This window comes from Monomorium pharaonis, chromosome 3 (assembly GCF_013373865.1).
Source record: "Monomorium pharaonis isolate MP-MQ-018 chromosome 3, ASM1337386v2, whole genome shotgun sequence".
Classification (NCBI taxonomy): domain Eukaryota; kingdom Metazoa; phylum Arthropoda; class Insecta; order Hymenoptera; family Formicidae; genus Monomorium; species Monomorium pharaonis.
The window spans coordinates 32296469-32320785 of record NC_050469.1 but is presented as its reverse complement, the minus strand read 5'-3'; the positions used below and the strand labels follow the sequence as shown (position 1 = coordinate 32320785).

Below are 24317 nucleotides of genomic sequence, written 5' to 3'. Positions count from 1 at the left end.
GGTGCAAATCTGTCACCGCTTGGTGCAATAAATCTGCTCTGGACTTGTTGCCAAAGTGCCGTCGCATTGCTATCGCCAGATTTACTCTCGTCTTGTACTCAATTTGACTTGAGAATACATTCTTCAGATTTGGTTTATATTAAAGTCCAACTGAGAGTACAGTACCTGAGAGCACATTACCGTTCCGCTGGCATTTGTTTTCTCTTTGCTAACATCTAACGAACAAAATGTTCATTCAGAATATTTACATACTACAGAAAGATTTCTCATGACGCCTCTTTCTCCCATCATAGCGGATTTAGTTTTACAAGATCTTGAGGATAAAGCGTTAAAAGCGTTGAACATTGAAATTCCCATTTACTATCGCTTTGACGACATTTTGCTGTCTGCACCGATGACAAAAATTACAAAAATTAATAACATGTTTAATAGTTTCCATAACAAACTTCAGTTTACTTTTGAACTTGAAAATAACCGTAGTTTTAATTTTTTGGATCATCTATTAAGGATAGAGAACAACGAGATTAAAATTGACTGGTTTCATAAAAACACGTTCTTAGGTAGATATTTATCGTTAAAAGAACACACGAATAACTATAAACTTGAATTGTCGAGAAATTCTATCGTAACAGAACACATGTTAAAAAAACAATCATCTTTCTGATTAGAATAACGTTGGGTCCTAGACTCTGAACCACACTACCCAAAAAGACTCATTTCAAAAATGATTCACATCAAGGAGCAAATTAACGGTATCAACCTGCAAAAAGATACAGAGTTTCTCGACAATTTCTGTTATTGTTTATTTGACATTCCGTCCAAAAAGTGAAAGAGGATAATGTGCCAGTTCATATCACCGTTGACTGTCGAATAGTTCACACGTTTGGACGCTTTGTTCTTACAATGTTCTTTTACTTTAGTACAACCTGTAATTATAGTAAGTATAATTTTTTATTTTTTATACTTTACTTTTTGTTTTATATATTTCGTTAGATAATGTATAGTTTTTTTTTTTTGTTATTTTAGAGTTTTACACATTTTTACCGACTACACTAATCTTTAATATTATTAACCGGATTTTTATAATTTAACTCCATGTTTTTTTCGGAACAAAAAACTCCGGTTGGACCCTACGTTTTTTCGCCAACAAACAAAAAGATATTGTCTTCGTTTTTCCGTAATTTGTAATACTCTCGCGTTATTTTGCATTTTTTACCATCTTTTTAATTATACGATTTAATTTTCCGGCGATATGTTATTGATTTCATGCTTTTTTATTGTTTATCCATTGTTAACATTATGACAATACTTAGTTTTGTTTAATCTTTTATATTTTTTGGTATTGACTGATGAGGACTTCGTAAAGTCGTTTTGAAAGTTTTTTTTTTTAAATTTTATAATGCGTAGTAGACAGACTCCATTCGTCTGTTACATTTTTCTTTATTTATAGTAGTCAATAAATAATATTTTTGATAGAAATACTGGCTCATTGTATTGACCTGATTCTTTATATTTATTACTTTGCATTATCGAGCTCATTATACTTGGTTTTTTTTTTTGTGAAATACTTTTGCATAAAATACTTTTTGAATTTTTACATAAAATTATTTCTATTATCTTTCTTTCAACTTTCTATAAATCAAAAATATAGATTTTTAGGCTATCAACAGTAACCAAAAGATATCTATAGGATAATTGAAAAAAGATATCTTTCCGTTATCTTTTTATAATTATCTTTTCAGTAAAGCAAAAACTGGACTAACAATAAGAGATATCTTTTCGTCATGCGCTTGTAGCATCGTCAGTAGTGATTTTCTTCAAGTTGTTTAAATCTTTTTTTTGTTCAGTGGAAATTCTCTGAAGATGCAATTAGCATCTACAATTATTATTTTCAAAATCTTTAAAATTACGGTTTTAATTCTCCTAAGAGCTAATGCATCATAAGGTGAAAAAAGAGGAAAATTTTTTTAGCCAGTGATATTATAGAAAAAAAGCAGCAGTCATTTCATTCAAAGGTAATCTGTTTTTTCTCATATATAAATGTAGAAAATATTGAATTAAGGTATTGTATATAATAATAATTTTGTACATTTTGTTTTAATATTTTTTATACATTTTGTTTTAATATTTTTTGTGCATATTATTTTGTGTATTTTTTGTGAAATAAATATATTTCAAAATTTATAGTTAAATCTTAATAGTAATTGATTTATTGCGCAAACTGCAGCGAAGACAAAGCTCATCCGAAGCTAATCCGAAGAAGAATATAATAATAGCAATGATCGACACTATTCTATCAAAACCTATAATATTTATTCCAGTCTAAGGTGCACATCTCTAGTGCTTTGGCTTGAGCTTTTACAGTGAGTAACGTTAATATTTGACTACTATTTTCCTCTCCTCTTTATCCTGCTTCTGTATGTCTCCTGTATCTCCTAGCCTCAACTTTAATCTCATCCTATATATATATATATATATATATATATATATATATATATATATATATATTATTTTTACTACTTATTCTTTATTTAAAATCTAATCTCTCTTATTTCCATTTCTATCATTTCATCTGTTTTATTTATAACTTGTATCTATGTATAATTGGTGACGCAAGTTCTACTATTCTCCTGTTGACTTTTTATAGTCTTCACTCTTTTTTCAGCTATTTCTATAGAACCTTTTGCTAATTCCTTGTCTTCATGATTTTCCTTGATTTTATCACGAACCAAGTAGTGTTTTTTATTTATCTCTTCTTTGTTGCTTCTTTTTTTTCTTTCTAGACTACTTTGCCTGAGATTTTCTTTATTTTAATTTTTTAACTGTATAAGATGCTTATTTCGTCTAGCTGCCATCTTTCTTTTGTACTACTAAATTTTCTTAAATTCCTTTTCTTCTCTTCTCTTCTCCTTTTCTTATTTCTTACTTTGTTTCTTTTATAGTAATGCTTTCATCCACTTCTTCTCTTCTATATATCTACTTATTTCCTTTTCTTCTTTTTTGTTAATTTTCTGTGCTTTCCTCTTCTTGACATCTGCGCCTTCCTTCTATTTTTCTGATTTAACTTGAGTCCTCCTTTTAGTTTTTCTTCTTAATTTCTTTCTTCACTTTGTAACATATTCTTTTTGTTCATTTTCTTATTCTTTACCTTCCAAAAATGTTTACCTCCTTTTTTTCTTCCTTGTACAGTTCTTGTCTTATTAATGCTTATAGGCTGTCTTCTTTTCTTCCACTTTTATCTCTAATATACGATACACACACACACACACAAATATATATATGTATATATACATTTTATATGTACCATATTTATTCAAGGATAAAAACTATGTAATAATGTTGAAGTATTAAAACAGGCAACTTGTGCATGAAAAAGTGACAAAAAAGACCACTTTACATTGGTAACAAAAATATATTTTAATTTATTTCAATATTAAATACATTTTTCCATTATTTATTTAATTTATAATTACTTTTATATTTTAACTGTACAATGATTTTGATAAGTATTTAGGCTAAAATATATGCTACAATGAAAATATATACATGTTATGTAGTCCGAAATATTATTAATATTTTATAAAAATAATTTAAAATATAATAAATAATTTATATTTGGACTGCAATAACTTTGAATTTTTGGATCTAAAGTGGAGTTCAAACAAAATATGCTTTTAGTTCAAAAGATTCAAATTATTTCACATTCGATGTGTAGAGATTATAATTGTCCGAATTATTCAATCATTGGACGTTCCACACAATTATTTTACTGTAAATTTCAGAATGCACTCTTACTTGCAACTTTCAACTTTATTTGTGTATTAATCTACTATATCTTTTTTACCATTTGCGTCTTAGGCGACGAATCGTCGGACGTATATGCTAAGATACGCAATGTTTTATTTAAGAAGCGGTCGTACCACAAATGCGATAGGATCATGCTTCTGTGAAAGTTAACAAGATCTTCTTTGAAATTTTTTTTTATAAAGAACTTAATTTTAATTAAGTGTATATGTACATATGCACATAAATACACAAGCTGATTGTAGATAAATATAAGATAAATATAATTAGAGCAATATAAACACAAATAGCGTAGTGAGTTGTGCGTCAGTTTCACCCAGATTCAAACCCTGACCAGAATCATCTGATTTTTATTCAATTACTACCTCTCGGAAGGCAATAGTAAACCACCGAGAGTATCTTATCCTGAAAAATATCTCTAATTGAACCATAAATATTATGATTTTATTTGAAATTTAAATTAATAAATTTAAATTAATTTGACACTATATATATGTATATTATTTAAAACACACTTATTTTAATAAAATTTAAATTTAAAATTTAAATAAATTTTTGATGAAATGGAAACATCTGAACCTCGACTTTCTTGTTAAATATGCCATTTCTTAATATTATATATTATTTATTTATAGTATAATTGGTGGGTGCAATTACATAATTTGATAATGTAATTTATTATTATACAAAATAAACAATTTGCACTACAATTAATGTTGTAAGGCAGCATCGGTTAAGAATCGACTTATTCTTGCTTGGGCCGACGCGATGTCGCGCGTCGCGCTTGCCAAATCATATAAAAGATGCATTCCGAAATTTATTGCCAGTACTGAATGTATAATTTATGTTACATATATTATAGATTTTTAGCATTAGTAGTGAATTTTCGAATACAGCCTATATTATCGAATATTTTGTATTATACAATATGTAATGTATATGAGAAATCTTAACTTAAAGAAAAGTAACGTGAGTTATATATGTATTTCTAATTATATTGTCTTTATTATTAAATTCATATATTCCTTTTATCTCAGGCTAACATGGCATATCGGAAAAAAAATCTCTTATTAAGTGTGCAATTTGAAATATCATTGAAAAATTAGTACCTATAGTAAATTTAGAAGTATATGTGACATACATGATTAAAGACGTACAACAGAATAACGTTATCTTTATTTTTGACATATCTCGAATTTTACTTACGCTGACTTTAATCCATTTAACGACAAATATATATTTCAAAATTCATTTTCTTCAAAGCCTTTTATAAAATAAATTGTTTTTTAAAGAAAATGTGCGGTTTTGTTCACGCGTCAAATCGACGCGTGTCCGTAGAGATTGATTAGAGTCCGTAAACCTAATGTTAATTAATTGTGTTTTCATATATATTTTAGATATTGTGTGCGTATGTGTGTATCGTTTATGTTTTTTTATTATTATTTATTACGCGCGCTTTAACATGCGTCACATATAAACAAACATATAGGTTTGCCTGTTTTAAAATTCACGATCAAATATTATTTAGGCTTGGACGTCTCAGACCATAGATACATTCGGAGGATTTGATGATGTAATGTTCAGTTTCCAAAAAATAAAAGGATATTTCATTTCAGGACAATATTACTATTAATTTCAATATTGTATGGGAAGTTCTTCTAAGTTTGTCACAAAGACATTGCAAAGATTTCTTTTTGTAATATTATTTCAGGAATGTTGCAGCAATACTTCAAAAATATCGTAAAAAATAATTCTTATGCTTTATTATCCTACAAGTGCTATTACTACCAAATAAACTTAGCAAAATTCCTTGTAATTAAAAAAATCATACAAAATAAAGGGTGCGCATATGAGATTTTTTTCATTATATATTCTAATGAAATAATTCCTTGAAAAAATGGGTTCCCAAAGATGAATTTGAAGTAAGTGATTGATAATAAACACTTGATAATAAGATTTTTGGTTCTTTTATATAAAAATTAATTCAAAAATACTCTAAAAAGTTATGTATGCCAAAATGTGTTATATGTATAATGACTGTATTTGAAATACGATAGTATTTGATAAGTCAGTTTGTTAAAAGATGATACTCAAATCGCAAGTTTTATATTATTTCTGACGTTTGCCATTTTTGTAGGCATACACACGAAAGTTTTAAGTATGTCAAATAATAAAACTTTAACAACGTTCGGAAGCGGATAAGCGCTATTTCACCACAACAATGCACCAGCACTTATACTCATCTGCAATTGCAACAGCCAAATTGGCCGATTCGCTACGAATAGCTCCTTCATCTACCCTATTCTCTAGATTTGATTCCTTGCGACTTCTTTCTCTTTTCAAACATAAAATGGCTTGCTGGAAAAAAAATTTGCAATCAAATAAAGAGATCATCGCTGAAACAAACGCCTATTTTGCAAATTCCGAAAAATTGTACATTTTAAAAGGCTTAATTAAAAAAGTTAGAATATCGTTAGACAAAATGTATCAAGCTAAAAAGAAATTATATTAAAAAATAAGTCGCATTTTAGAAAAAGTCTTTTATGTCAAAGTCTGATTTATCAAATATCTCTCATAATTAAAAATGTCAAAATATATTATATTGCTACAATATTTTATTTCAATATCTTTAAACGACATTTTTAAAGACATTGTTGCAACGGTGTAATAACATTTTGAAACATTTTTTCAATATTGCAATTCTACAATAAAATATTTCTGCAATGTTGCGACAATCTTTTTTGAGCTATAATTTATAGGCTGTTTTAGTATCGGTTCATCATTTTCGTCTATTAAAAATGTTCCTTCTAATTCCAATTGTTTTAACTTATGGATTACAGAAATTATACAATGGTTATCCTTCTTCACTCTATTGTATTAAAAAGCTATGATTATATTGATAATGTAACTATAATTGTAACTTTTAATTTATACTTATTTTTGTAATTATTTATTACTATGAATTATTATTATAAATTACATTAAATAAAGAAAATAATATATAGATTGAGAATTACACTCATATTATTATTAAAGTCAAGTTATAATACAATAATACGTCTATAGATGTTAAAATAAATAATATTAATATTTTATGTTAATTAATATTTAATTAATATACTTTAAAATAAAAATTTAAATTTAAAAACTAGTTAAACTGTTTGCTCCTTGAGATTGATAATTAATTATTAATCAAATTATATAAAAATTTCTATTTGATGAAAACTATGAGAAAACTATATATTAGTACCTATGTTTTAACAAAAGAATTACAAATAAAATATTATAAAACAGTATTTTTACAAGGAATTTTTGACATGTGGTTCGCAGTGCGCTAATAAAATCACTAGGCAATTTTCTTTATGGTTTTTATACGATGTCGATTATTATTATTATTCTTATATTACACGTTCGGTCGAGACATATATATCTTTACCAACGCAACGAGAAGAAAAAAATAAATCGAAGGAGAGAAGGAGAAAATCAGATACAGAAGGGTAGGAGGAAAAAACAAGAGTTGTGTGACCCATTATCGATCAGGAGCAATTCAAAAAGCAAAAAGAAAGAGGAATATGTATATCCATAATAATCACGATCGACTATGATTGATTCACTGAACTTCTTGATTAACTCTTCATTTCGATTCGTGCTTATATGTTTTTGTTTTTAATTTAGTGTTACGATCTTACAAGTAGTTTTCAGCAACCATTTTATAAATAGTTTGGTAATAAAAAATCCTACTTGTATTATGATATTGAATAGAAACGACATTTGGAAATTTTCTCTCAAATATCTTAATTATTTAATATTTATATATTAAATCTATATATATCTAGCTAGATATTAAATATTTATAAAACATTTATATAATATTTTTCAAAAATTTCTATTAATATATGAAAATATGTACAAGTGTATCTTTCTTCACAATATTTATAAACTGCATATATTTATGAACTTTGTGTCACATTGTGAACAATACATTGGCGAATGTAACCAATCAATCAATGTTAATATAAAATATTATATATTAAATACTTATAACTGTGATAATCAGTGAATATTCACTGTCTTTCAGTAGTTTTCATTTCAGAATTAGTGTATAGTCACTGAAAAATCAGTGTATTTATTTTACTGATTGATAATCAATGAATGATTATAAGTATATCACTGAAAGTTATTTCCACTTATTTTGTCGAGTTTTCACTGATTATGATTTAGAGAGTAGTTTATTGTATCAAATATTATAGGGGCCATAGTATCTTCTCTGGCCCCTTTACTGATTAACAATTTTATTTTTGATACGATGAGTATAGTGCTTTAATGATTAATTTTAAAAGCTCTTTCGTCTCTTCAACAAAGAGAGGTAATATACAACATATGCGTTTAAGCCTGCGGAAATTAAATCAAAGATTCACATTTCTATAAAGTGTCGGAGCCGACAAAGGCAACGACGACGATGCCGATAATTAGCGGGTTGGATGGTAGACAAACATTGGTCGCGTTTCTGTGGTACGTACGTAAGCGAAACATGTGTTTCGAGAGTGACACTGACATCCATCATGCGTTTGAACACGCCCACTTCGGGCCACGTTGTGGTGTTTGATTTTAACTTTCCTTTCTGCATGGTTTCTTAAATTCGTATTTGTCCTGACCACAAAAATAACACACAATACACGTGTTTTATATTGTATGTGTAATAATTTTGTTATAAACTTCCTTACACCTGCTAATTAAATATTAGATCTGCGCGTATTTTTATATCGTTTGTCATTTGGAATAGATCGGCTTTTGTATTTTTTATTTAATTAGAATTATATAATTGCATATAGCAAAATAATATTATAAAATAACAAACATAAAATCTGTAATGATATTTAACATTAGAATTCTTTTATTATCTAAAATATTTTTATATATTCTTAACATATTAGAATTTTAATAAATTATTGTAACATTTAAAATAAAAAAGTTTCTTCAAAATTCTCAAATATTAAAAAATTGATAAAAGAATAGTAAATAAGTTTATTTTTTATTAAAAATATAACATAATGTAGTACATGTTTCTTTACATTTTTGGATGTGCTGAATCAAAATTAAATATTATTTTCAAAGTGAGAAAATATTGAAAATCGCATTTGAATTACAGTTTCTAGCATAATTCAGGTTTAATGACATGGATGTGGCGGATGTTTGATCCGGTGTGTATACATATATGTGTGTGCGTGTGTGTATTAAAAGTTTCTACTTTATTTAATACTTTAATTATCAACGTCATCATTATCACAGTATTCTTTAATATCAACTCATTAAAGTCCATGGTTAAACTTGTAAGATTAGCCAAAAAATAACAATCAGAAAAAGAAACTGTGAAAAAACATTTCTGACATAAAAAGTTTTTTTTTTTAATTATGATTGCAACTAATTGTTACAAATGAACTATTAAAAATTGACTATAGAGAAAAATTGGTTGCGCCAATTGATTCTACGGAAAAAATTAGTAAACAAAATGTAGAACTTTTTTATAAATCATATTTTGTTTATACGAAAAAATAAACAATATAAATTATTGAAGTTCGTTTTTGTCCATAACTGGACAATAACATAAACAAACTTAGTTAAACAATCAGAAATAGAATAAGAACATAAAAAAAACATTTTTGACATAAAAAGCACTTTGCAAAAGTCATTTTGCAATTAGTTTAACTAAACTTGTTGGTCTAGCTATTGGCAGAAATAAGTTTCAATAATTAAATTTTTTTTCTTTGCTTGCTCCATAAATGGAGTACAATTAAAGAAAGAGTTATGCGTTTCTTTAATGATTTCCCGTTGAATTGATTGGCGTAACTGGTTTTCTCTACAGCCAATTTTTAATAAATTGTCATAACAATTAATTGCAATAAATTAATGCAACAAATAAATATGGCATATTAATTTCTTCCAAAGCGTTTTTATATCATAAATGTTTTCTTATGCACCATCCTCTTTCTGATTGTTATTGTATAATGACATTAACGATTAAATTGACAATTAATAAAAAAATTAAAAAAGGAGCTTATAACACACACACGTACACAGGGATTAGACATTCGTCATCCCTGCGTCGTTAATCCTGAATCATGCTATTAAAAACTGCAATTTAAATGCAGTTTTTAATGTTTTCCCATCGGTACATTATAAAAATAATGTTTGATTTTGATTCAGCACATTAAAAATATAAAATACATAAAATAGATTCCATTATTGAAGCCAAAATCTAATACCTATCGTTTTATGTCAAGAGATACGGTAATAACACCTGCCAAGTAAACGCGCAGCGTGAGGCTGACCGTACTACGCGAGTCGACGAGTTCAGAGCACCCGCGATTATCGGGTATTAACCGATCAACTTCTAAGCTTACTTAAAAGCTCGGGTTTGATTTATATAAGAAAACCGTTCTCAATCGTTTCTCATTTTCTTCTCTACATACCGTACGAGCGGAAATTTTGCGATTAAAAAAAGTAAAAAAAACGGCGTCAAGTGTACGTGCTCCTCAATGAAAAAATTATTGTACAAAAAAAACCTAAGTATAGTAATAACTTCAATTCTCCTTAATTAATTACCGCTCAAACGACCATCCATAGACGTCAACATCTCCTTCCTATATGAATGAACAATTTATTATCGAAAACGTATTCTAGAAATATTTTTGATTGCTCTTTCTATTTCCAAAGTCAGTTTTCATATAAGATTATTTCCGAACATAGAATCAATTGTTCACGCAATTTTAATTGGAGTGATGTGGAAATCTTAGATGAAGAAGAAATTTTTAACAAAACAAAAGATTAATATCAGAAATGATACATATTATGATATTAATAAACAAAATTCTCTCAACTTACAAACAGATACCATGTTATTGGATCCTCTATTACGCCTCGCTATTTACAAAAACATAGTATTTTTATTTCTTATTGTTGTACTAATCAGACAGTTTATATTTCCGTTATTACTTGTTAATCATTGTCTCATAGCAATGTTGAACAACAATTACTATGAACAACAATTACCGCCTATTCAGACGGATCTTGGAGGAGGTTTTTGTAAGTTTAAACTGCGCATATCTTTAAATTGTAATTTAAGCTACATTTAATTTTCTATTTTAGTTACTGCATATTGATTGCATATATTGAGTTAATGAATGTATTTGGACAATAATTAGATAAAGCATTTTTCGGGATGTAGTTTACATAAGTGAAATTATCGACCTCTACTATCAAAATGCTTTGTTTCAATAATGTCTAATTTACTTAAAAAATTCTTGTTGTATTGAAGATGATCTTAACCGAAAACCGAAACATTTACATATTTATACTGTTTTGAAATTTGATTTAGAATATCACTTACAATGTTATAGCTGTTATTTATTCTACGATATATTTATTGTTATACACACAAACAACAAGATCATGTATTAACTCGAAATTAGCATCATTTCTAGTTATTTAATTTAATTTGATGAGCCTATTTATCGTTTAGTTTTAATGTTTAATTAATTAGTCTTGTTGTATCATTTCTAAACAGCAAGGTTATTTTTAAAAGAAAAACAGACAAAAATGTGATTAATTATTACAATACACATTAATATTAAAAATGAACGTTAAAAGAATCGAGTATATAAGCCAACGCTAGATTGAAGTACAAATAAATTGTATTGGTAAACAATAATGTTAAATTGTCACATACGTTTCAACCTTAGATCATCTTTAGTGTGTTATAATGTATTATCTTGGATCATAATTCAAATTACAATTAATTTTTTGAGTTACAATTGCGTATTTGGTTATACAATTAAATTATTAAATTTCCGGGCACACAAATTTTTCTTTTTAATTATTTATTAAAAAATTTATTTTTTTACATTTTGATAATTTTTATTTTGTATATATTGTATAGTGCATTTTAATAGTAGTATATATATATATATATATAACACACACATGTTTTAAAATATTTCTATTAACTATGTAATGTTTTTTAAAAACATTAAAAAATTTATATATAATGAAATTTACCTTTAAGTAAATTTTTATTTTATTAACATTTTTTCTTAATTCTTTCAAAACCAATTATAAACAGCAAGGTTATTTTTAAAATTACTTTTCAAAAATTCAAATTTTACCATTTTCATCTTTAAATAATAAAGCTTTTACTTAAAAATTTTTTTGTATTTTTTATTCTTCTCGATTCTTTTTTTTTTTTTTTCAGCGTACCGTATTAAATTCCCCTAACATTGACAATCATTCTAGAAAGAACTGTTCTGTAATTATGTGACTTGCCACTAAAGGGACTAGGAGCCTTTTTGTTTTTAGATTTTTCTGTAGTGACATTCTGGGAAGTAATAACTAGTCAAAGTGGTTTCCTGTTGCCTTTCTAAGGAATACAAAGACTAAGGGTGGAGATCGAACTCAGAACTCTTTACCAAACCGCTTTCATGTCAAATCAGACACTTTTTCATTAAAATACGTGTATTTTATCCCTTTAACATACATAAGAGTTTTTATTAAAAATACATTCAATATATACATTCGAAGAATGCGTTTAATTTTAAGTTATTGAAACGTATTTTGTCTCCGTTTTTTAAAATATTTTAATTTTAAAGTGATTGAATTTAAAACATTAAAACTAAAATTTTAAACAGCTTTAAATGTTTTAGGTAGTTGTAAACTTAAATATTCTTTAAAACTAAAACATTTTTATGTATACATTAAAAAACGAAAACATAAAACATCTTAATATCTTCCTAGTGTCTATATTATTGTTGGCATATTACTTGCATTACGATGTATATTGCTATCAGAATTGTAACAATTTAATCTACATTTGTTGCCAAATTGAGGCCATCAGAAGGAAATTGTCATTAAAATTCGTTTCATTATATCATCATAATGATTGTATAATAAGACCATACAATGCTGCTATATTAAATTTCAGCAATCGTAAATTTGCGCAAGTTTGTTAAGACTTGTTTTATTATCTGAGTTAAAAATAAACTTTTTTTTAAATACGTATCTTTTACTTTTATCTATATTACATGTGTATGTATGTGTATCATTTAAATTTTTGCATTGCGAATATAGAGTAGTTTCACAAGAATGAAAAAAGTCTGAAGGTTTTATATATTTTTTAAAGTAAATTCCTAAAATATAAAAAATGTTTTTCTAACAAACAATTTATAAAATTTATTAATAAAAAATTAAAAAATTCTGGATATTTCAAATATTTCCTTCTTTACCTTTAACATTATTAATGTGTTATTAATAAGCATATCATATTATTAACGTTAACAAAAGATAAATATTTTTTAATTATATAATGTTAAATATACTATAAAATAAAAATAGATAGTAGATGTAAAATTCCCATAAGAACAATTTCAGAGATTGTAAATTTTTTAAATAAATTCTTAAAATATTATAATTTATAATTTTATATTATACCTATATGTATTCTAATACTTTTATTCTTACATTTATATCTGGGAAAAATTATTATATTTATACAATGAATGGTTTGAAGATGCACTTGTTTAGTTTTAGTTTGATAAGAAATCTTTTATCTATATATATGAATATAAAAATGTATAAATATTTCTAAATTTTAATATATGTAGAAATATTGTAACATAAAATATTCGGCACAACAAAAATTTAAATTAAAAAATTGGTTTTCTAAATAATTGTAAAATATTTATAACTCAAATTTAAATTTGTCTAATTTTTTTACAAATATTATTCAGAAATCTTATTCCGACAAAACTGGTTATGATATATTTTTACATAATTATGAAATTTGTGAAATGAAAATTGTGAAATGTATATTTAATGTATGCAATATTTGCCTATCGGAGACATGAATGATAGTTATTCAATGTGACTAATCTGAATTTAAAAAAAAAAAAGGATATTAATTAGTAGTTCAATATTTGTAATGAATTGTCATCTTAATTTGGAAAAAGTTTATGTATTATTAATATTTCATGAAATTGTCGCAAAAATGCAGTCTTGTTTTATTAGATACCCTTACATACAGTGTAAATTGCAGTAAAAATTAATTACAACATTAATATTTTTTATATAATATAATGTGAAAAATAGATGCAATCTTATTCTACATATAAAATACATGATACATCGATTTATTATGGAGAAGGAAATTTATTTGCATCTTCTTTTGTATATAATTACCAAAAATTCTTTTCACAGATCAACTGGTGTAATTTAATGCGCACATAGAGGATATGAATAAATAAGAAAAGCGCAACGAAAAGGAGGGCTTTAAGTTGCAGCTATATGATTCCTGGAAGAAGAGTTTTGGTCGGAATCGTCGTCGTGCGCGCCGCCGCGCCGCAGCCGTCGATTGCAGAGATGTGTTTTTGCTGCGCACGTTATAAATGTCTGCCAGTTTGTTATTTCCTTTCTTGTCCATTAACTACACAACTCTTATTGTTATTAAACACATAAATTTTTTAAAAATCAGTCATGTAAGAAATTAGTCATGTTTTTTACATTATAATTGAAACATTAATTGCTTAAACAATTTATTTTTTAAAGAAATGAAAAAATTTACAAGTGATTACTATATTAAATAATAATAAAGAATACATAACTCATTAAAAAATAAAAATTTTCTTTCATATCGCTAGGCATTTTAACAAAGTAGTATTTTACTTAACAGTGCTACAAAAAATTAAAATAAATTTAATAAAAATATTTTTTGTTTGAAAGCTATATCGAAAAAATATTTTACTACTCACTTTTATAATTATTTAATAAAAATAATTTTCATTATGCTTATTATTAATTTGAAAAAGTAACTTATTGCTAGTATAAATAACAAAAATCTAATATCTTCATATCCAACTATGTATTTTCAATGTATATGTGTGTGTAGAAGAAAGAAAACAATTATGGACTACATGCCCCATGAAGTTATGGAATTTACAATACCTTGTATACTTTGTGTTGGAATAACTGTCCAAATTACTTCTTTACATACTGTTTAGACGTTATAACATAGTTACTGGTCATTAGTGTTTATTGTATCCATTGTCATAAAAGTTGCATTTCAGCGTTACAGGTAACTAAAAGCTTATTTATAATTGGTGTATTCTTTATGTTATTTTAAAAAATATGTCAGGTATTAATTTTTTAATTTTAGTGTAACTTGAAGGGGTTTTACTAACGTAACTGAATTTAATATACATATATGCATTTGACGTATATATGCGTTTGAGTAAAGTTATATTGCCTGCGTTCAAGGTTATGGACCATCACTTGCAAATGTCGCAAGTCTTATAATCCTCCTTGAATTTAATTTGATAATATAAAATTTTTATTAAGTATTTTCTCTTTAATGATAGTGTTACATGCTTTAGTAAAGTAATTATAAGCTTTAGTAGTAATTATATAATATACCAAATGCTATTTAAAAAATAATAAAAGTAAAATTGTGTTCTTTGCATTTTTAAAAATTAGCGCCATCACACCCAAGTTTACCCTAATTATACATTTTTTATAAAAACCAAAATGAAAGAAAAATAATCAAACGTGCAGAAAAAATTATACAGGAAAGTTTTTTATCACGATTTACGCCTTCTATTAAAAAACAAAAACTGTGTAATAATGTTAAAATGCTGATATCGGCGACTTTGCGCGTGAAAAAGTGAGACGAAAACGATCAAATTAAGATACTTCTTGGTCGATTAAATTCCAAAGCTTAATTTTGATATTTCAGTATTTGGTTTTTTTACATTTTTGATAGATTGTTAATCAAAGATTGATACATGCTTATGCATAGTAAATATCTTGACAAAGATACTTTCGGCGATTTGCCTTCTAAGAGGTAGCAAATGAATTAAAAATTTGTTATTGTTCTGGATAGATTTAAACCCGAGATCTTCAGCACAGAAATCAGACGCGCAACTCTTATGCGACGATTATTACACATGAAATATAATTAAGTTTTTTTAATAAATAGATTATATTAGAGGAGGACACAACACTAAAATGGTTCAAAAATTAAATTCTTCCTTTTTCATTATTTATAATATATTTAATTGTCGAAGAATACATTTTTTTAAATTTTACTTTAATATTTGAATAAATAACAAAATTATTAAACATCCTTGAAGTAATAACCTTAGATTACTTATTTGATAGACTATAATAAGATATATTATACAGCTGTAGACGCTCAAATATTTCTAAAAGTTTGTGTTAAATTATTAACAAAAGCAATAAAATTTATATCTTTAATATTATACAAAGAAATATTTAAAAAAAGAAATGTTTAAATATTAAAAATTATTTATACATTTATTATACGTCTTCTTCTGTTCTTTTTTCAAATTATATATTTTTTAAACATAATTTATACAATTCTTTTTTTATTGTTATTAATGATGTTATTATCATATATATTGGGAAAAAACGCGATAATTGTATATATGTTATTGTCATTAAAAGTCTGAGACTTTACAATGTTTACAGTATAATACATCTTTCCAAATAGCCAAGCTGTTGGAAACATAGATCGTGTCAAGTGTGCTATCAATCATTAGTTAGTAAAAACAAATAGAGTCTATAATATCAGAAGATGAGGTTAAATTGTCATCGAAAATTAATTATTTTATGCTAACAAATTAGTGGCAGTAATTGAGATTTGCGATTTCTACTCGATTTTTGGTATATCAATATACCATAAGATTGTCTACGCATGCAAATTGTGTTCAATTTCTACCATCAACCTATTGCCGGATTCTGTGAACAGACTCTGTTAGCAAATTGTAAGCATATTGCTGAAATAATTTATTATTTAATACTAATTTATTATCAATGTTTAAAAAAATATATTGCCAATCTGCTAACATTTTCGCGCATTTTGCTTACAGGCTTCTTACAGTTTATTGAATACAATAGCCTGTTGCTTTCTTCATAATAATAACTTTAATTATTATTAATTATTATTTCTTCAAAGTAAAATTCTAAAAATATATATTCTTTGACAACTAAAATTTTAATTAATAAAAAAGGTATAATTTTAATTTTTGTTGATGTGTCCTCTTCCAATACATTTAATTTCTTGAAAAAACTTTATTAGAAAAATACATATAACTCTTCATTGCTCTCATACTAATGAGACAAACACTCAGTTTATATTTAATTTTTTTAATAGTACAGCATAAAAATTGTTTGTAAAACTTTCTGACTTTTTGTTTACAACTTCTATAATTATGCAATATTTTTTAATTCATACAATTTTTAAAAATTTGAAAATATTTGTTGAACAAAACAATGGAAATTTCAAAAATAAAAGATTAACAAATGTTAATATACAGAATGGGAAAAAAAGGTCGATACCTCTAAATAACTCAGAAAATATAAGTTTTACAGAAAAATATTTCAGACAAAAGTTATAGAGTTTAAAGAGATCCATTTATATGGACATATTTCGTGTATATTATATATATACATACTATTTTAACGCTATAAATAAATAAATATATATATATATATATGTATTAATAGTACTTTTATGAGGTTCTAAGTATGCATATGTGATACACATGAATGCACATATACATTTATACACGTATACGAGGCCTGTACATGTAATATTATTAGACTTTTTCTCACAAGCAGTGATAAATGACCGAGATCAAAGGTTCCGACGCATGTAGTCATTTTACACGCGTGTAACACACATATCTAGCGAAAAAGAGACGACGACTACATACCGTATGCGTATTGGTGACGATATGTGTAAGTATAAATGTATTTGTGCGAGGCAGCGAGCTGTTCCAGCTAACTAGTACGAGGGTGAAGACGTTTCAGCTCCTTCCCCAAGTAGAGAAAGAAAATCGTCTGGTTCTAATTCTATAATTCTATATATGGATCGCAACACTAACGTTATTATTATAAATGCTTCTTTTAAATTCTTTATTCAACATAATCAAGTTCAAATATTGTTTAATTTTGGATAACTTCATAAATAAATTATCATAATAAAAAATAATATGTATATATAATAATAAAAGATTTGTATAATTTGTCAGGAAAATAATATGTAAAGTATAAAAAATATATATAATATTAAACAAAAAAATTCAAAATAGGTAATATTTAAACAACAATTTTTTAAAAATATTTTTAATAATTAATATTTTCTCATAGTGTATCTTCAAAGTTTTATTTTTAGCTTTGGTTTAAAAAATATTATTTTCTATCTAAAAACATACATATACTGTTTAAAAAGCGTAGAAGGAGAATATTGGTGACTATTTTGTTACATGATGATGATATTATTATCTTCTAATATTATTAATGAAATTAACTGAGGATATTAAAATCTATTACTCTGTATTAAAATTCTCTTTAAATAAAGAAAATTTCTCTTTAAATCTTTTAATTTTAATTAGTTATAAAACGTTTACAAATTTTCAATTACAATAAAAGGCGATAAGAATATTTTTGACTAGTAAAAAATTTTTCATATAACATATAAATATATGTATATATATAAAAACATGTATATGTGTGTGTGTATGTGTGTGTATATAAAATGTTCCATGTGGGACAAGTGTCTGTGCAAAATTTATTAACTCAAAATGTTACGTTCAAAAGATCAAAAATTTTTGTTTTTATATATACTTTAAGAGAAAAACATGTTCTTCTACAAAATTCAAAATGGCCACTTCTATATAGCCGAGAAGAGTCGTCAACGTTGCTTGACCTTGAAGATCGTACAAGAATTAACATTTCGTAATGATCCACTAAATTCTTGATATTTATGAATGTATGATTGTTACGAATCAATTCAATAAACGTTTGAAAAAAGAAAAAATGTTATTATGATTTGATAAAGAACTTACAAGTAGTGAAGTCAAAATTAGTTGCGCTAAGAAATTTAGCAATGCTAATTTGTTTAACAAAGCGACAGAAAATTATATTTTCCGGTTGCTCGACTTTGCTTCTTCATATGATAATTATTGTATTTCAAGAACGAGCGTGTTTTATTAATTAATGATGAATCAATTATGTTACAGAAAACAGCAATACTGAAATTGGAGCACAACCACAACAATCACAGCAACATCAACAGCAACATCAACAACAATATGGAGAAGTAAATCAATTAGGAGGTGTATTTGTCAATGGAAGACCACTGCCCAATGCTGTCAGATTGAGAATAGTTGAGCTTGCACAATTGGGTATCAGACCATGCGATATCTCACGACAATTACGTGTCAGTCACGGATGTGTTAGTAAAATTCTAGCACGATATCATGAAACGGGTAGTATTTTACCAGGCGCAATTGGTGGCAGCAAACCACGTGTGACTACACCAAAAGTCGTGCAATACATTAAACAATTAAAATTAAAAGATCCAGGGATTTTTGCCTGGGAAATAAGAGATCGATTGTTATCTGATGGCGTTTGCGACAAATATAATGTCCCATCAGTATCGAGTATATCAAGGATATTGAGAAATAAAGTTGGCACACCGACAACTATGCATCATCATTCACATCATTCAGCTCACCATCATCACCATCATCATCATCATCTCTACGCAGCCGCCGCAGCGGCCGGTGCAGCCCTTTGTCCAGTACCGTATCCACCAACACCTTATCATCCAACAGCGCCGCCTTCCATTACACATCATCATCATCAAGGTTAGTATTTTGTGGGTAATAATTTAAGTATAAAAATTCTAAATAATAGACTATTTTACTTATTTTTGTTAATTTCTTTCCTATCAATTGATATAGACTACGAATAATTTGGATAAATATTGATTCTACATAATTCAAAATGCTATTCAGTTTTATTATTTAATTATTAAATCCTAATTAAATAGTATTAAATCCTTTTTTTTATGTATCAATTTGTCAGGTCATTTATCAGGTAACTTGTCTCGTATTTTTCCTCTTATTAACACGTTTTCAAACTCACAATCAGCAAACATCAACCAAGTAAACATTTTAATCATGAAATGTTACTAAAAAGGAAATGCCAGCGGAATGTTGAAGCCAGAGCCTACAGATAAGTTCTCAGTTGGTCTCCAATTAGAACCAAATCTGAATAACATATACAGAAATTAAATTAAAGACAATATCAAAGTATTATATATATGGCAATAACAATATAACGACAGTTTAGCAACAAACTTGAGTAAATCTGTTTAGCAAAGTCGTCTACAAATGCACAAACACAGATCTATCATCAGACATGTCGACATAGTAGTACCAAATCTGTCTCCACAAGCAAAAACAGATCAATAAAATCAAATCCTTGCATTTATTTTTATAAAACTAAAAATTATAAGTAATGATTAATATATAAAAATTCAAATAATCTTTCTCTACTTAAGAGAATCTTAAACCTTAAAGGACACACTGGATTAGCGTAACCCGGATAAATTTTCGAAGTTGCAGCATTTTAAAGAATCTACTTTTAGTTTTTGCAAAATATCTCTTGTGCTATAATTTTGGGGGCTTTTTAACTGAAATATTCTTTTTCTTCAAATTTCAAAATTTTACAAAATAAAGGGTGGAAAGGAGATAAATTAAAAAGTTTAAAATTTTTTTAAAACATAAATATACCATTGTAAAAAATATAAAGTACCATAAAACTATAGGATATTTTTTCATAAACTTTATATATTTTCAAAGATATTTGCCAAAAACAAAATAAATAATGAAGTTTATTAAAATCGGTGAGGGACACTTCCGACCTTTGTCAGTCATATTTTGAGAAAGCTATGGGTCCTTTCCATCACAGATCTGCCTTGATTAACAACAATAACATGCCTCTTGAAATAATGTCTGCGGGATTGTGCGATAAATTTACGTAGTACCAATCGTTTGAATCAGAGATGAATTGCACTGACACGATTAGCAACAAAATTACTCTATTCCTGAAAGTAGACTTATTCTAAGCAAGAAAACATGAAGCCGACCAATAATTAATATATTTGTATGAATTTCATGTTAATAGATTTCAAAATTGTGCGCAATAGTTGTGCCAATAACAATGCTGCACATGATTTCAAACGTGGTAAAGACGTGGTAACGTTTTTTAATGGGACTATCCCATTTCGCGCACAATAATCTCAGTTTGTACCATTTTAAGGTAATTTACTCTGAATATATACGATGGCTTCATATGCCTTTTCGCTGGCATCTGAGAACCCAAATAATTCTATAACTTCAGTGTTATAAGGAATAACCTTTCGCGGTATTTAAAATTTGAAGCTCCGATTCATAACAAGATTATTGCGTTTATATTTCATTGGGAACTGTTTTGTCCCAATCAAGTCGTAATTGCCACAATCGTTGTATAAAGATCCTCGTCATAATTACAATCGACTCTAAGATTTCTAAAAGATCAAAAATACAAGCGATACTATAGACAATAAGTTCTTCTTTGAAATTTCGAGTTGTTTAGTCGCAGTAATGTTGAATTGACAAGTATCACCTTGCGAATTCCATTGCAATCCGAGTATATGTAAATTTACATCCTTGTTAATATGCAAGCTAAGATTCGAAAACGACACAGATATACCTTCTAGTATCGCTTGCTCATTTGATACCCATTTACGCAGAGTAAAACCTGTCTTGCTTAATATTGCATTCACTTCATTCCGTATTGTGATGAAATCCTGAACTGTGTTGGCACCTGTTAAAAGATCATCGACGTAGAAATCAGATAACTTTCAACTCCTCTATAGATATGTTGGTCTGCTCCAATTTCGCTATCTCTTGTAAAGAACGTACTACAAGAAATAATGCGGATACTGTGCCATACGTGACTGTAGCTAATTCAAAGATCTTTACTTCTTCCTATTCGTTGTTTTGCCACAGAATCCTCTGTAATCTTCACTGAGACTCATCGATTAACACTTGTCAGTACATTTTAGCTACATCTCCTGTAAGAACGTACTGCTAAATACGAAATTTAAGTAAAATAGAAAAAAGATCTTGCTGAAAAGTTGGTTCCACTATTAGAACGTCATTGAGTGACACTCCTATGTCCGTTTTACACGAAGCATTGAACACACGAATTTTTGTTGTAGAATTAGTATGTTTAAAAACAACATGATGTGGAATGTAAAAAACTAGAAATGCTCTTTGACCTTCTAAAATAACTAGAGCCATATGCTTGAGCTCTAAAATATTCTTGCATGAATAGAATTACATATATTCCTTCTTCATTTTTGGATGCCGATTTAACCTGTGCTCCAGTTAGTAATCGCCTTAAAGCTGTATTGTAAGAACTTCCTGTTTGCAGCTTGTCTTTTTTAATTGGCATTACAAATCTTCCCTGCTCCATTTGACGATAAGTTTTTTTGTATTGTTCTTCGCATTCTCTCTCTTCTGCAGTAAGGCTGCGTTCGAAAACGTCACCCGAGTGCTCTTGGGTATCATTCTATCCTTGTCTCAACAAACAACAATAATAGAATGATACCCAAGAGCACTCAGGTGATGTTTCCGAACGTAGCCTAAGCGTCGGTTCATCGAGATTTTGTTCCGTGTGCCAGAACCTTTCAATGGCCTGTTCTAAATTAAAATGACTCACCGAAATATTGCATTATGTCGTTTCTCGTTGTGTAAAGCTGCTTGGATACTTGCCGCTTTATTATCTATCTAAATAACATTTTCTGAAGTAGGAGATGCTCTAAAGATACTTTAATTTGTCCAATATAAAGAGTAAATCTAAAACATTTCTACACCTAACAAAATGTTTATATTCATAGATTGATAGAATTCTGGATCAACCAACAGCAAATTTGGTGGAATTTTGATATTATCTTTGCCTATTGCAATATTAGATAAACAACCTGTGATTCGCTTCACTACCAAACAATCAACGATAATTTTGTATTCATAGTGTCTTGAACTTATTTGAACTTGAATTATTTTCTGGATTTTGCTGCAGGCATCACATCCGATTATCATTCACTATCCGATATGTTCCTATCTCTATTCTACACTAAATAGTACTGCGGAGCTATACTTGAAAAAACAAATTTTTTCGATGAAAACTTTTATAACAAAAGCCGAAATAGTTTTGGAGCGTATGGCGAACCGATTATCTAAATACTCTGCAGCAGAAATCAAAATGGCATCATCATATCTTAAACAAAATGATTTGGTTCTAATTGCGCATCCCAACCTCTCACCTAAAATGGGCTTTAGAACGAATACAGCCATCGTCAATTTTCTTATCACTTGATTTCAGAGGTAGGATAATCCATACCGAAAGGACGAGATGAGATACACCTGACGCATGGCTCCGATACACGCAGGACCAAATATTCGAGTGTAGCGACATTTTAGGGCACATTAAGGTGCGAGAAAAAAATACGTTGCATGCTTCCACTTGATATAACAGTACGCATATTTCTTTATAAGTAAGTTGATCCCAGAGAACACATCGTAGGTAATGTTTAATTTTCTGCGAACTATATGATTAAATTAATGCAGCGGTTTTGCAACTACTATATTTTTTTTTAAATATACGCAAGCGGTAAACAGTTGTCTAAAAACAGTTTCTATCCTCAAGTATTTTTTAGACAAAGACAAACACAGTCGTGTAATTAGAAAACTTTAAAAGTTCTTAATAACAAGACTAATAATCAAAATTACGACTGTTAGTCTCTACTATAATGATGCGACTTCTGCGACATGATGATAATGTTATACAAGTTTACATCGTGATAATTATACACTTGTTTATATCTTCAAATTATTTGTTTAGAATAGATCTCATTGCTCAAAAAGAAACTCTACGATTTTATTTCTGTAAGATCTATTCTCTTAACGACTTAACCTTTAACGACAGTTTCGTATTGTTATAATATCGTTGCGCACATATTATTATATATGGCACAAAAGCTGCGCAACGACATCCAACATATAATATAACAATACCCAACTGTCATTAAAAGTTACAACCTATTGAACTTATGGTTTATTAAACTTATGGTTTAGTAAACCTATTCTGTAACTTTTAATGACAGTTTGGTATCGTTACATTACATGTTGGATGTCGCTGCGTAACTTTTGTATTGCGCGTTATGCAATACCAATAATGATTTACACTTAGGCTAGTATTCATAATCAAATATTATTTTATCAAGATCGTTTTAAGTAATATCTAAGATGCTAAGATGACTCTGTAATTGGTTGATGACATCTTAAGATAGTACTTGAGATACAGTTTTTATATGAATACCTTCTCCCCGGGTCTTAAATTAGTTTCTTTAAGATTTTATACAATCCAAATATACAATCCAAAATATGTTTCTTGTGTTTCTTTTGACAGTCAACGTTAATTCAATGTTACTGCAATATGTCTAAAACTCTAAAGCTTCGTCTACAGAAGTCGCAAGTAGCCAGTTGCGACTTGCGACAGCCAATGACTGTCAAGTTTTAATTAGAAACTAAGCGCTCATTGGCTGTTTGCGA

The 24317-nt window shown here is 27.6% G+C and overlaps 1 protein-coding gene across 3 annotated transcripts in view; it reads left to right on the top strand.

Annotated features, from left to right (window-relative positions):
* LOC105838761 (paired box protein Pax-1) overlaps positions 1-24317 on the top strand; it is a 47049-nt gene that overhangs the window by 21490 nt on the left and 1242 nt on the right. For all 3 annotated transcript variants that reach the window (XM_012684544.3, XM_012684543.3, XM_036283909.1), the window contains one exon: positions 18891-19520. In XM_012684544.3, coding sequence (XP_012539998.1) covers positions 18891-19520 — 630 coding nt within the window. The remainder of the gene's footprint in view (positions 1-18890; positions 19521-24317) is intronic.